This window comes from Anguilla anguilla, chromosome 4 (genome assembly GCF_013347855.1).
Source record: "Anguilla anguilla isolate fAngAng1 chromosome 4, fAngAng1.pri, whole genome shotgun sequence".
Taxonomy (NCBI): domain Eukaryota; kingdom Metazoa; phylum Chordata; class Actinopteri; order Anguilliformes; family Anguillidae; genus Anguilla; species Anguilla anguilla.
Window position 1 is genome coordinate 29,305,458 of NC_049204.1, and position 12,858 is coordinate 29,318,315.

Below are 12,858 nucleotides of genomic sequence, written 5' to 3' on the forward strand. Positions count from 1 at the left end.
TCCTCAAAGGGCTTTTATGAAGCTGTGCTTCCCATAATTACCTCAAAAGGCAAATATCTACCTCTGCCTCTGCTGCAATCCTAACATACTAGTTCCCAGAATTTATGCTAGGAGCCCCACTGTGTTCCTATTACACACTCGACTGCAGGCCTGCGACTCCATCGAAATGAGAAGCAGGTCATGTGACGTTAACCTTGACCCAGTTTCCTCCTGATCCCAGTACGCCTCTGCGTCTGGATGAATTAATGAGCAGGCTCGGTTCAGCCGCGTGGAGACGACCTCCTCCGGCAGGCCAAGGTGAGGCTGCCGCAGGCGCGCAGTCTCTCTCCTGCCCCCTGCTGGCACTGACAGCAGGCGCGCTCTGTTTGTGCAGTATCTCTGTTTTTTAGGTGAATGGCACAGTAACCAGCAATCAGAGCTTTCAGCCAGTCAAGCTGAAATCTGCAGTTGTTACCTGCTCTGCCGTGTGATTGTTTCTCGTCTTTCGGCTGCATCGTGGACCCCTCCGGGCATTAACCTGTGTCAGTTACCCGAACAGAATTTCACACTGCCTTCTTACTGCCTGGGTTTTTTTAGTCAACCCTCCTCTCTCCTTTTTGAAGTTACGCACCTGCAACAGGCAGTTTATTATTTTTTTCCATGGCTCTCATGGGGAGTATAACTGGACATTAATTTGATTGGTTGGGAGCATTTGTGATTGGTGGGGAACTGTTCTGATTGGCTATGCAGTATGTACATGTGCATTGCTACAGTGTGTTTTTAAAAAATGCCTGGCTTTCATAGAGGTGGGTGACATCATCCTCAGAATGTTAATAGGGTCATGTTTCAAGTCCATGTCCAGGGCAACACTGCTTTTACTCTCCTTGAAGGGGGATTAAAGGCTTAGTGGCAGATATTTACTATGACTCATGGCATCTGAAAAGTGATCCATCTTTAATGTAACCTTTAAAGGGTTTTTTATGAAGCAACAGCAGCTGCTGAACACCTTGAATTCAAATTCACCAGAACCTTTCATTCCTTCACCTCGGAAACGGGAGGAGTCTGTCTGCTCTGAAAGAGCGTGATGAAGGAGAACAAAGGAAGCATGCAGTAGAGTGTTATTAAGAACACGCCTCTTATTAATCGGTCCCTCCGCCTCAACATGCAGCTAAACTGCTGAGCAGAAATTTTGCTGGGGGGAGGGGGGGTGTGTCTTCTATGTTGGTCCCTGCAGAGGGAACAGTTTTCCCAACCCAACTGACAATGAGTTATGGCCCTAGAGAGCAGTCAGAGGTAATGGAAATATCTTTGTACTGTGTTATTGTCCTGTGGTATTACCTTTTTGGTGCACAGATAATGTTTCTTTCCAAAAAATTATTGAAATGTAGTAGTATCCTCAATATTGCTCTGGATACTCCCCCTTCTTTTTTTCGATATAATCTTCTTGATTTTTTTTTTGTTGTTGAAAGAATGGGGTTTCAAAGACAATAGCTATTTTATGAGACAGCCAATTCAAGCCGTATGTCTTTACTGACATCCTCTCCAAAACATAGATTTGCTGTTTTGTGCAGTGCCATCTTTTGGAGACAGACAAACTGCAGTGACTAGTACCAAAGATGCTGCCGCACTAAAATGAACCACGCTTGTTTTTGATAACTTTTTCCTGATTTTCTCCTTTACAGAATAACTACCTTGTGTTCATGGCAGAGCTTTTCTGGTGGTTTGAAGTGGTGAAGCCTCCCTTTGTGAATCCCCGAGTCTTAGATGCTGAAGGTAAGGGATGGAGAAGAACTTATGTGGTGTAACATATGCTAGTTTCTGTAGGCTACATCTTGCTCTCTAGTTCATTAGCTGCAGCTCAGTCTGAAAGATGTACTGAATGTATGATGTGCTTGCTTGTTGTCAGCTGCGGAACCAGCGCCCTCGCTGAAAAACATGCCCACAGTGCCCATTTCCAATGCCACCAAACGAAGCTTTATGGAGAAACCTCCCAGTCCAGACCGCCCCAGGTTCACTTTCAACACTTTTATTTTATACTTTATTTGGTTTTGTTTATTTTGAAGGTCCAGTTTAATGCAAAGCCTTTCATTGAAGCTTCACTAATACTGGAATATGGTTTCCATTGCTGAGGTCTGGGTGCATTTCTGTATATCTAAACTTGGAGTGTAAACATTATTCTTTTGATATATTTTTTTATGATAGGGGAAAACAGATATTTGAGATGGGCTGGATGGCCCTGCACTGTTTTTGACTACACATTATTGTGTTTATATAACATAACACATGCTCACCATGTTTCTGTTTTGTTTCTCTGTCTCTAAAGTCTGCCTCTCAGGCCACAACCTCAGACTTCCACTTCAGGTAAAGTTAAAACGCATCAGTGTCATGTCTAACACCTTTCATTCTGGATGTTTCAGTACTTGTCCATGCCCTTTGTGATTTGCGGGCTTAGTGTCCATAGTGTCAGTGAACTGCGGCTGAGTGTTTGTTTTTGATCCCAGGTGCAATGAAACGATCAACCTCATTGTCTTTCACGGACGGCGGTGTGGGGACCTGGCCAAAGGAGCAACGGTCAGTATGGCAATGCAGCGCAAGTCAAATCTGAGGACTTTCGGTCTTCCATCATAATTATTGATTATTCATTTAAAAGTATTAAAATGATGGTGATGATTATGCCATAAAGCGTTTTGGTTTCACTCCGTAGATCATCGGCTCACGGAGTGTCTTTTGACATCCCTCTGGATAAGGCTAGCACCAGCCAGGCGGCCGCGCCCCACGGCCGAGGAATGACCAGGTCCATCAGCACGGATGGGCTGGGGTTTGAGGTCAACCACGCGTCCAGGAACGTGAAGAGGAACCTTTCCTTCCAGCCGGTGAACGGGCAGACGGAAAGACAGGCCATCGCCGAGGAGGGGTGTCCGGAGGGCCTCGCCAGTGTGGACGGAGACGCGTGGCCTGGGGAGCCCCACCCCAGCACCCCGCGGGGTCTCTCAAATGGCCCAGCCCGGGATGAGCACGCCAGCCCCACAGCCACCCCCAGCATGGAGGAGGCCCTGAAAATCATCCACAATTCAGAGAAGCCCCACGGCAGCCTCCAGTCTGGCGGAACCGACAACGGCTTCTTCCTGCACAGCCTGGGCGGGGGGGAGCCGGGCTCCGGGGCCAGGTCGGACGACGGCGACCCGGACTCCGTGTCCGAGTCGAAAGGGGCGGGGAGCGCTGACACGACGGAGGTGGACACGGGGATCCACGTGCGGACGGAGGACATCCAGGAGACCCTGGACGAGGACTCGTCCCTGAGGGACTGTACGGTGAGCATGGAGCTGGACGTGGACCAGGACTACGAGCTGAAGGCCTGCAACCCCCACGACATGACCAGCCCCTGCCCCAGCTCCGTCAGCGGCCGCTCCCACGGCAGCAGCGCTGCCTCCCCCAGCCCCGGCGTCAAGATGACCAGCTTCGCCGAGCAGAAGTTCCGCAAGCTCAACCACTTCGAGGGGAAGAGCAGCGGGAGCAGCTCCCAGAAGACCACGCCCGAGAGCTCGGAGCTCAGCATCCCGCACGTGGTGTCCTGGGCCCTGACGCCCGAGGAGAGCCCCGTCCACCAGGCGCCGAAGGACCCCGCCCAAATGATGGCGTCGGAGATGGTGCAGCTGCGGATGAAGCTGGAGGAGAAGAGGCGGGCCATCGAGGCCCAGAAGAAGAAGGTGGAGGCGGCCTTCACCCGCCACAGGCAGAAGATGGGGCGGACGGCCTTCCTCACCGTGGTGAAGAAGAAGGGCGACGACACATCGCCGCTCAGGGAGGAGGCGACCGGTTCCGAGGATGACAGGGTCTCCGTCGACTCCCACGCCCTCAAGATGGCTGACGACAGCAACCGGCGGCCGGAGAAGAGCAAGCTGGACACGCCGGATGGCCAGGCCCAGTGGCTGAAATCCCCCAGCGACGAGAGCTTTGGGGAGGCCGACCTCCTGGAGTACACCAAGTCCATCGAGAAGCTGAATGCCTCCCTCAGCTTCCTGCAGGTGGAGATGCAGCGGCTGGCCCAGCAGCAGGAGGTCATCATGCAGATGAGGGAGCAGCAGTCCTGGGTCATCCCCGCCTCTGAACCCTCCCCGCAGAAGCAGGTGAGGGACCTCCGCAGTGCTGCGCGCTCCTCGGGGTCCCCGTCGCCCGCGGACTCCCCGCGCACCTCCCACCGCTCTCCCACCAGCATCAAGAGGAAGTCGGCCTCCTTCCACTCCAAGACTCCCAGGACTCCCAGGCCCAGCGAGCTCAAGATCAGCCCTTTCAATCGGGTCCTCACCGCCCCGCAGTCCGTGGACAGCCTGCCCCGCCTGCGGAGGTTCTCCCCCTGCCAGAACCAGGCCGCCCCTTTCGCCTGTCTGGGGAGTGACACCAAGCCGTCCTCAGAGACCGAGCCCTCTGAGAAGAGTGAGGTACAGGAACCTGAACCTCAGCCCCAGTTCCAGGTCCAGCCCCAGCCTGACCCCCCTACACACGACGACTCTGCTGAAAAGAGCATTGCCGCAGGCCTGCCAGCCTCCCCAGCCAAAGAGACACCACAGAAGAAGAGTAGCAAGGAAGTAAATGCCAAGAAGAAGGCACAGGAGAACAAGGAGATGGTGAAGGAGATGAGGCCTGTAGAGTCCACTGTATCAGAGGTGTTGTCCCAGCCCATCACTGAGACCTTCACAGTCACGCCCACTGAGCACCCATCTGACATCTTCAGCCAGAGCAACAAGAACCTGATAGAGGTGCCTCTGTCTGTGCTCAAGCCTCTGGACGGGCACATGCAGTTGGAGAGCGAAGACGTCGAAGGGGCCAGAGACAACTATGATGAAGACCAGAAAATGTGCTGTGGGTTTTTCTTCAAGGTCAGTGCACATTTCTGCACTTTACACTTTTAATGTACAGCAAAGTAATCTGAGATGTTGCTGTGCAGGATTTGCCTATCAGTTTCTGGTAGCTTTTGGTAGTATGCTTATTGTGCAGTGTTATGTAGGCAAAAGAAAATATGTAGATGATTCAAGAGCTCCATGTCCTTATTTCATGACAGTGCAGCTTGTGTGAAATCCCATGGCTCGACCACATAAGCTTTTTTTTAGAAACATGGAGTTTGCACTGTCCTCAGAGTGATCGTGTATAAGGGGCAAAGCAGGACAAGCACAACGGGTGAAAGATGGGTAGGCTTCAGTTTAGATTTAGGTCATGAAAACGGCTGATTAAAATTGATTTGTGGTTCTGCAGATGCTCCATTTCAAATTTGCAAAAGTCCGTTTGAAAAGAATTTGAATCTTAATGTGAGAAGAAAAAAAGTAGTTGAGCAGCATTTATGTCAACGTTTGCCATTCTGGTGGTTTGAATAAAACGTGCCACCGTGACTGGCAGATGGGGGGAAAAACCAGTCTATGTCACTGTAGGGATTTCCACCAATCAGAGCGGAATAGATTTGATGTACGGTGAGAGGCTGTGGTGCTGTGTCCCGAGGCCCTGTTGCCCATGGTTGCGTGTTGTCTCCAGGACGACATGAAAGCTGAGGACGACATGGCGATGAAACGGGCGGCGCTGCTGGAGAAGAGGCTGAGGAGAGAGAGGGAGACGCAGCAGAGGAAGCAGCAGCTGGAGGCAGAGCTGGAGCAGAAGAAAGAGGAGGCGCGGTGAGTTCCTGCTTCGCTCCTCCTCAGGGACCGCTTCCTGGGGACCTCTTTCTGTATATAAGAACTGCTGTAAACAGGCTATAATTAACATCAGATATTACCCTAAACTAAGCATGGACAGCCCTAACAAGCTGTTCAATTGAAGTTTGGTCTTATTGGATCATTAATCCCTGTACATTTTGTGGTTTTAAAGAGCAGGAGTCCCGTTCTCTCTTGTCTTCTGTATTGCTTGTGAATTTAGCAGTTTTGAAAGAACGGTCGTCCTGTTCCCCCCCTTGTTTCCCTGAAGGTTGAAAGCGGAGGAGGAGCGTCTGAAGAAGGAGGAGGAGAAGGCGCGCCGGGAGTTCATCAAGCAGGAGTACCTCCGCCGGAAACAGCTCAAGCTGATGAAGGACATGGACACCGTCATCAAGCCCCGCCCCGCAAGCACCAAGAGGAAGCCCCGCCCCAAGTCCATACACAGGGACATTTTGGAGTCCCCCAAGACCCCTGTCAGGGCAGCGGAAGGTAGCCCACCGGCATTGCCCGGCAAGGAGTCTGTTCCCCTGGTGCCAGCTAGCTTTGTGCCACCTGCAACTCTCTCACTGCAGCTCTCAGCTCTTCACTGTGTGAATGGACTGGTGTCTGGCCTGCACACATACTGTATGCGTGCTGATTTCTAACTTTACTGCTACAGTACTAACATTTATCCCTCTCTAACCTGGGCCTTCACCGATTTCCCTCTCTTCTAATGTGCTTAAGCTAATACCCAGCTCGTTATGCCTACTAATCAAATCAATTTCCCATTGAAAGCTCTTCGAAGTATGACTCAAAAGTGATAGTGCTCTGTAGGCTTAAGAGATTTCAAATATACCATTCATGGTATTAATTGATTGGGGGATTGTGATTTTGTTCATTCTAATTTGAATCCCTCACACTGCAGAGGGCTGTGACATCTATTATATGTTAGTAGATGTGTTCATTAAGTTAAGTTAAAGTCCATGTGAATTCCACAGGAGTGCATATCTTTTAGCACACTACTGCCTTGAGCTGTAGCATGTTGCACTGGTGTGTACAAAGTGCGTGCTGTGAACAGAGTCTTTGTTGCGGATGTAACAGTATGTTTCGCACCAACTTTTTGTTTTACATCCAGGTTCACGACCTCGTGTTTTTTCAGTCTCCAGCCTGTCCCTGGCTTCACTCAACTTTGGCGACAATGAGAGCGTCCAGTCAGAGAATAGGAGCCCCAGGTGAGAACACTGCCCAACCCCGTGTCCCCAATGAGAACGCCTTCTCCGTATGCTGTGTCTGATACTCAGGACACTCATTTGACTATGGCAGCTGGTCTAGCAGGTTGAGGGTGTCGTGCTTTGGGTGTGTGGGAATTATGTTTGAAGGAATTAATGCAATTCATTTTCTCATAAAAGGAACTCTTCTGAATGTATTAACTTATCCATTGCTTTCATGCCAAGCGCTGCGGTTTGAGAAAATCATCACACACACACACACACACACACACACACACATACAAACTGGGAAATTGTATTCTTTTTGGTACAGTGCAGCAAGATTATTACACTTGCATCTATTTAAGGCTGTAATCACCTCAGATTCACCTGAGTCGCCTCACACTTGCTAACCTAGAACCACAAGCCTCTAAGTCTCTTTTCTCCAGATCCTTGTGTCTCATTCCACTCTTATTCTATCCTTCACTTTCTGGAATTTTCTGAAGCAGTAACTTAGCTTCTGGCTGCCTGTACCTCTTTTTGAACCCTTCCAAAATGAAAAAGGGAAAAGGGCAAGGTCAGTCTTCATGTAATACAGTCTGAATCACTTCACCGAGGTTCGAGTTGGTTTGTAAATACATGAAAGACAAATGAACCTTATAGGTGCCTAACCTCTGTGCTCTCCCTACATTTGATATGCTCTGAGCGAACAGCCTCTCAAACAGCTGTCATTTGGGTGCTATTTAGTAATAATTCTATATTTTTTAGCTAATTTCATTGGTCAGTGGGGGGGTTAAGCTCTGTTGTGATTCTTTATGTGCATAAACCTCTCAGAAGTGGAAATCTGAAATGCAGGCAAGAGATAGGTGAGCTGTGTGAAACTGTTGGTCTGCCCCCTCCAGGCCTGACTCTGCAGACGGGTTTTTGTCTCCGTGTCGAATGGGAAGCCGCAGCGGAGAGAAGGACTGGGAAAACTGCTCCACGACCTCATCTGTAGCGTCCAACACAGAGTACACAGGTCTGTCGATTTGTACCCCCGCAAGAAGTCCCGCAATGTGCTCTATTTTGGTTCTAAACAATAAATGAATGTGCCGTAATTTAAACGTGGTTTTACTTCAGGTGCACCCGATCAAATTATGTCTTTTTTCGAATGCGCGTCACCGTAGGATATGTACTAGATGGTGTTTAAACTAAACGATTGCTATTCATTAGACCAGCTTTGTAGTCCCAACAGGTTTCTTACAAATTAATTCAGTCATGGACGCTTTCTCATGAGACCGGTCCAAGTGGGGTCATTTGCACAAACGTAAATGAGAAGCGAATGAGAGTGCACTTGTCAGTACCGCAGTGTGCAATCCATGCTGGTTAAGTAAGCATTGCTGCAGAATATGTGTCATATAATGGAGAGGAATGTACGTGTAATGAGTTAGCTGGATGATAAGCCATTTCTGACCGTTTCCTCTCAGGCCCAAAGTTGTACAAGGAGCCCAGTGCCAAGTCTAACAAACACATCATCCAGAATGCCCTGGCTCACTGCTGTCTGGCTGGCAAGGTGAATGAAGCTCAGAAGAATAAGATACTGGAGGTGAGAGCTCACTGCTTCTGACTGTGCCTTAACACAGGCTTCGTACTGCCTTTACTCTCAATGGGCTTCATTCTCAAAACGTCCCTTAAATTATTTTTACTTTTGTTCTTAGAAATGTTCTTACGAAAAACAAATATGGGATTTGTGACACATGGCCGTCGTTTTTGTACATATCTCTGCTGTATGAGATGATGAATGCTGACTGTTTGTAAATTTTACTGTATGTGCAATCCTGTTCATGTGATTAGCATAAGGAAACAACCATAACCAAATACAGATAAGAAAAGAAATAATGAATGCCAAAATGTTCTTGGAAACATTCTTAAACACAGTTTACAATCAAATGTGATTCAGTCACAATGTGTGTTACCGTGTGTATCTACCAGGTGTGAATGATTTGGGCCTTGTATTCAGGTTGGTGAGTTTTGACTGAAGAGTAGGGAGACTGTAGAGTGGAGTGTGGCCATGTTTGTTTTTAAGTACAAATTGGACATGATTCTGTACATTGGTGAGCAGGCAGCCCCTCAGCTTTTGGTGGGCTCATTTTTTGAGTGTTTTTCAGTATGTTCTCTGCAAATTCGTTAAAGAAGCTGGTTTATATGTTCAGCTCTACCTCAGTTTTTGATTTGTTTGTCATTTCTACAGGAAATCGAGAAATCGGAGGCCAACAACTTCCTGATCCTGTTCCGAGACTCGGGCTGCCAGTTCCGCTCTCTGTACACATACTGCCCTGAGCTCCATGAGATCACCAAGCTGGCGGGCATCGGTCCCAAAACCATCACTGGCAAGATGATCGAGGGCCTGTACAAGTATAACTCAGACAGGAAGCAGTTCAGCCACATCCCCGCCAAAACCATGTCAGCAAGTGTTGATGCCATCACCATCCACAGCCACCTGTGGCACACCAAGAAACCAGGAACCCCCAAAAAAGTGTTACCCAACAAGTCCTAGTACAGCGAGCAGTTGTTTTTTTTTCTTTTCTTTTTTTTCTTTTAGGTTGAAAAATTCACATAAAATTTGCACTTCACTGTACATATCCATGTGGATTTGGCACGTCCAGTGCCAACATACGAATACATTATTTGCAGCTTTCCTCTCGGTTACTTTCGTTTTTCTCACAGTTCTAACTGGACTGGACACAGAACTTTGCTGAAATTATGCACAACTGGAATGTAAAACACTATTTAAAAGTATTTAATGGAGATCACTAATGTGTTTAGTGCAAGAGATCGTTGAATCTTGAGTAATTTTATTACAGCACGTGTGTGTGTGTATGCGTGCGTGTGTGTGGTTTTGTATGTGCCAAAAAGAAAAGGATGCCACGATGTTCTGATCTGATACACTGAAGCACTGAATGTTACTCATCTGTATAGATCGAATTTGCGTATTTGTTGACATTTGTGGCCTTATGCTTGTTTGATTTTTGTACATGAGCACCACAAGGTGTGTGTAATGTTTTTCATGAGTGGCTTTTTGTATGCAGATTTTGTTCTTTTGCTGGATTTGAAATAGTATCTGTATAAGGTGTGACTCACGAAGGGCAAATTTGAGTGAGGAAATTGCCTCTAATGAGCGTAATGAATTGGTTTGCCATTGCTTTGTGTAAATACATGATGGTAAGCCACTATGTATCCAAGGTTTTTCACTGGCTGGAAAGTGCCAAAGTAGCATCCCACTTATTTTTAGTGATGTATATTTTAATAAGGCTTCTAAAATCACATTTCATTTTTTTTCCCAAAAAGTTTCGAGAATAAATTATCTTGAAAATCTGGAAGTTTTTTCATAGTTGCTTTTTTAGTATTCAAACAGAATGGAACAAGCTTGAATTTACTAATTTAATTGCTCACAAAGCTTGTTCATTTCCTCATTAGTACCAAGATTGTGAATAGAGCTGAGCTTTAGATCATTGAACAAATCTTGTAAATGAATATGTAATGAGTTTTCCATTCAAAATTCTATAAGAAACTGTTTGTAAATGTGGGCAGACCTGACAGAAGTTTGAAAACATTTTCATTTTGAGATCTACCTTTCTTGTTTCATAGTTATTCCAAAATACTATATGAAAGTCTTTCCAGAATGCTGTTTCCAGTGTCTCAGTTAACTAATTGCCCATCGACCCGAGGTTCTTATTAGAATATCACATTAGAATGTACTTCTGCAGGACTGTACCTATCAAAACTGTTTTCTTTGTCACTGAATAGAATTTATTTTATTTTTTATCATGCATTTCATTTGTGAACTTGTATATATTTAGGTATATAATATATTTTATTTGTAAAGACATGACATGACATTCATTTGTGTAACATTGTCCTTTTTTAATTGCATGGTCTTGTAATGGGGATTTTATTGTTATGAAGGTTAAATAGTAAGTCGCATACAAGATGGTAGCTTTGAAAGCTCCTGACGGGAAAAGGTTGCATAGCTCCCATAGGTATATGGTTTATTATAGAAAAATCATATAACCAAATTTTGTTTTTCACCAGCAGTATTCACCTCCAGGTATATAGATTATGTAATTGAAATGGCTTGCTTTGGCTTGTCCAGTTCTGTGCATGAACCAAATTATAATTAATTTGCAAGATTAAAAACGAATGTGTAAGTAAATGTGTATGAGCTGACAAAGAAATGAAACTGCTTCTACACTCTGCCTACAGTATATAAATTACAATGTCATGACATCAGAATTATTATCAAGGTAAAGTGCTGACACAGTACTACATTTTTTAAATGATGTGTTCATATTTCAGCCAACCAGTAGTTTGGTGACCAATCAAATGGGACAACACAGATTAGAAAGATTTCACAAGTATCTTCGTATTCTTATCTTTTGAAAGTGGTCAAAAGCATGTTTCTGTAAGGGATGGCAAACCTTATGTTGAAATAGCCAAATATTACATAGATTTTGCCAACTTACAGGAAAAAATTACATTTTTGATTCTTTCTGTAGAAGTTCATAATTTCACACTACATCTCAGTGTACTTATGAAGATGTGCAATTGTCATGGTAAAAAAACTCTTTTTTTCAGACAAAAATTTGTGTCATAGGCACAGTCCAGTTAGTCCCTAGCTACACACTGAAGAAACGAGCTGAACTTATGCATATTGTGCATAGTGGTAAAGGCTGTATTTGACTATTGAATATTATGTTGAATATTAGTCACCATTGTCCTTTCTGTTTTAAAGCATGATATTATTCAACCATCTTTAGTATTTTGGGTTACAAGAAAAACCTTATGCAGGTGGCAGATTTCAATATCTGCTTCTAACACATACACACACTGGTGCTTTCATATTTGTAAAGAATTGCAGATTGACCAACTGTATTGTGTTCCTGAAAATAAACTATATAGGCATTAATTTTGGTTATTGAAACCTTTTCGGTTTGATTGTGTAGAAGAGGTGTTCATGTAGGATGACTATTATAGTTGTCTTATTTGGCTGTTGAAAGCCAGGATGAGTAGTTATTTAATTGCAAATGGGTACTGTTGAACATTGTACAGTGTGCTGTGAACTAACCTGTCCACCATAATGAAGCATTGCTTCCATTTTTTTTCAGACGCTGTGCTGTCATATATTGTCAACATATTGCTGAAGTATCATGTCGTTTTTTTCTCTTTTGCATTGAATAAAATGAAGCATGGCCTCAGAATATTTAGTGTTTTCAGCCGTTTACAGCATTTGCCAGATTAAATTGATGGGTCTCAAAATAAAATACTTTTTAAACTCTTCATAATAACTGTGAAATGTTAACTACCACTCTTATAAAATAGTTCCTGAGAGACGTAAAAACAAAAACACTCACATACTGCACAAATAATAATAATTATATTAATGTTTATGAATAATGAAACATAGGAAAAACACACGTTGCCATTGGTATTGCTTAAGCTATTTTATTACTAGTCTCATTTTCTTTGTATCAAAATACATTTCTAGTTTGATTTCCTCTAAATTATAACTTTACAGATGAGATCAGTACAGTTGGTCATATGAATTACACCATTATGATTCAAAGTCCTTTTCATTAACATTCAACGTTTTTTGAACATCAGAATTACACCAATGTACATGTGATGTCGGCCTGTGCCTGGCAAAGCATGATGGGATGTGTACTTTCATGTCGCACTTCTCCCCTTCACTTTGCCTCTACAAAGGAACATGTCCTCATTTATGGCTACTTCTGCAAATACAACTGACGTTTTGATTGTGAGCTGTATCATTAATGGTTTGAATTCAGCTGCCAGGTCTTTTACGCATGCCTTTCTTACTCCCATTCCTCCTGTCTCTCTACACTGTACTGTCTAATAACGCTGAAAAATTGCAAAATTACATGAGTGGCTCAACACATTACTGAAAAACACACCCTACTGACGACATGTTCAAATAAAATATTGACATGTAGGATCCATATCAGATAATTCAGTAG

At 44.9% G+C, this 12,858-nt stretch overlaps 1 protein-coding gene across 4 annotated transcripts in view; it reads left to right on the forward strand.

Moving 5' to 3' along the window:
* The window catches only part of camsap2a (calmodulin regulated spectrin-associated protein family, member 2a), a 44,580-nt gene extending 32,499 nt beyond the window's left edge, over positions 1 to 12,081 (forward strand). For 2 of the 4 annotated variants that reach the window (XM_035414881.1, XM_035414883.1), the window contains 11 exons: positions 1,662 to 1,752; positions 1,886 to 1,988; positions 2,303 to 2,340; positions 2,481 to 2,550; positions 2,684 to 4,856; positions 5,503 to 5,639; positions 5,929 to 6,146; positions 6,772 to 6,868; positions 7,747 to 7,862; positions 8,311 to 8,429; positions 9,075 to 12,081. In XM_035414881.1, the coding sequence (XP_035270772.1) occupies positions 1,662 to 1,752; positions 1,886 to 1,988; positions 2,303 to 2,340; positions 2,481 to 2,550; positions 2,684 to 4,856; positions 5,503 to 5,639; positions 5,929 to 6,146; positions 6,772 to 6,868; positions 7,747 to 7,862; positions 8,311 to 8,429; positions 9,075 to 9,380 (3,468 nt within the window). In that variant the 3' untranslated portion in view covers positions 9,381 to 12,081. The remainder of the gene's footprint in view (positions 1 to 1,661; positions 1,753 to 1,885; positions 1,989 to 2,302; positions 2,341 to 2,480; positions 2,551 to 2,683; positions 4,857 to 5,502; positions 5,640 to 5,928; positions 6,147 to 6,771; positions 6,869 to 7,746; positions 7,863 to 8,310; positions 8,430 to 9,074) is intronic. The other 2 variants (XM_035414884.1, XM_035414882.1) reach the window with 2 other exon arrangements.
* The last annotated feature ends 777 nt before the right edge of the window (positions 12,082 to 12,858 follow it).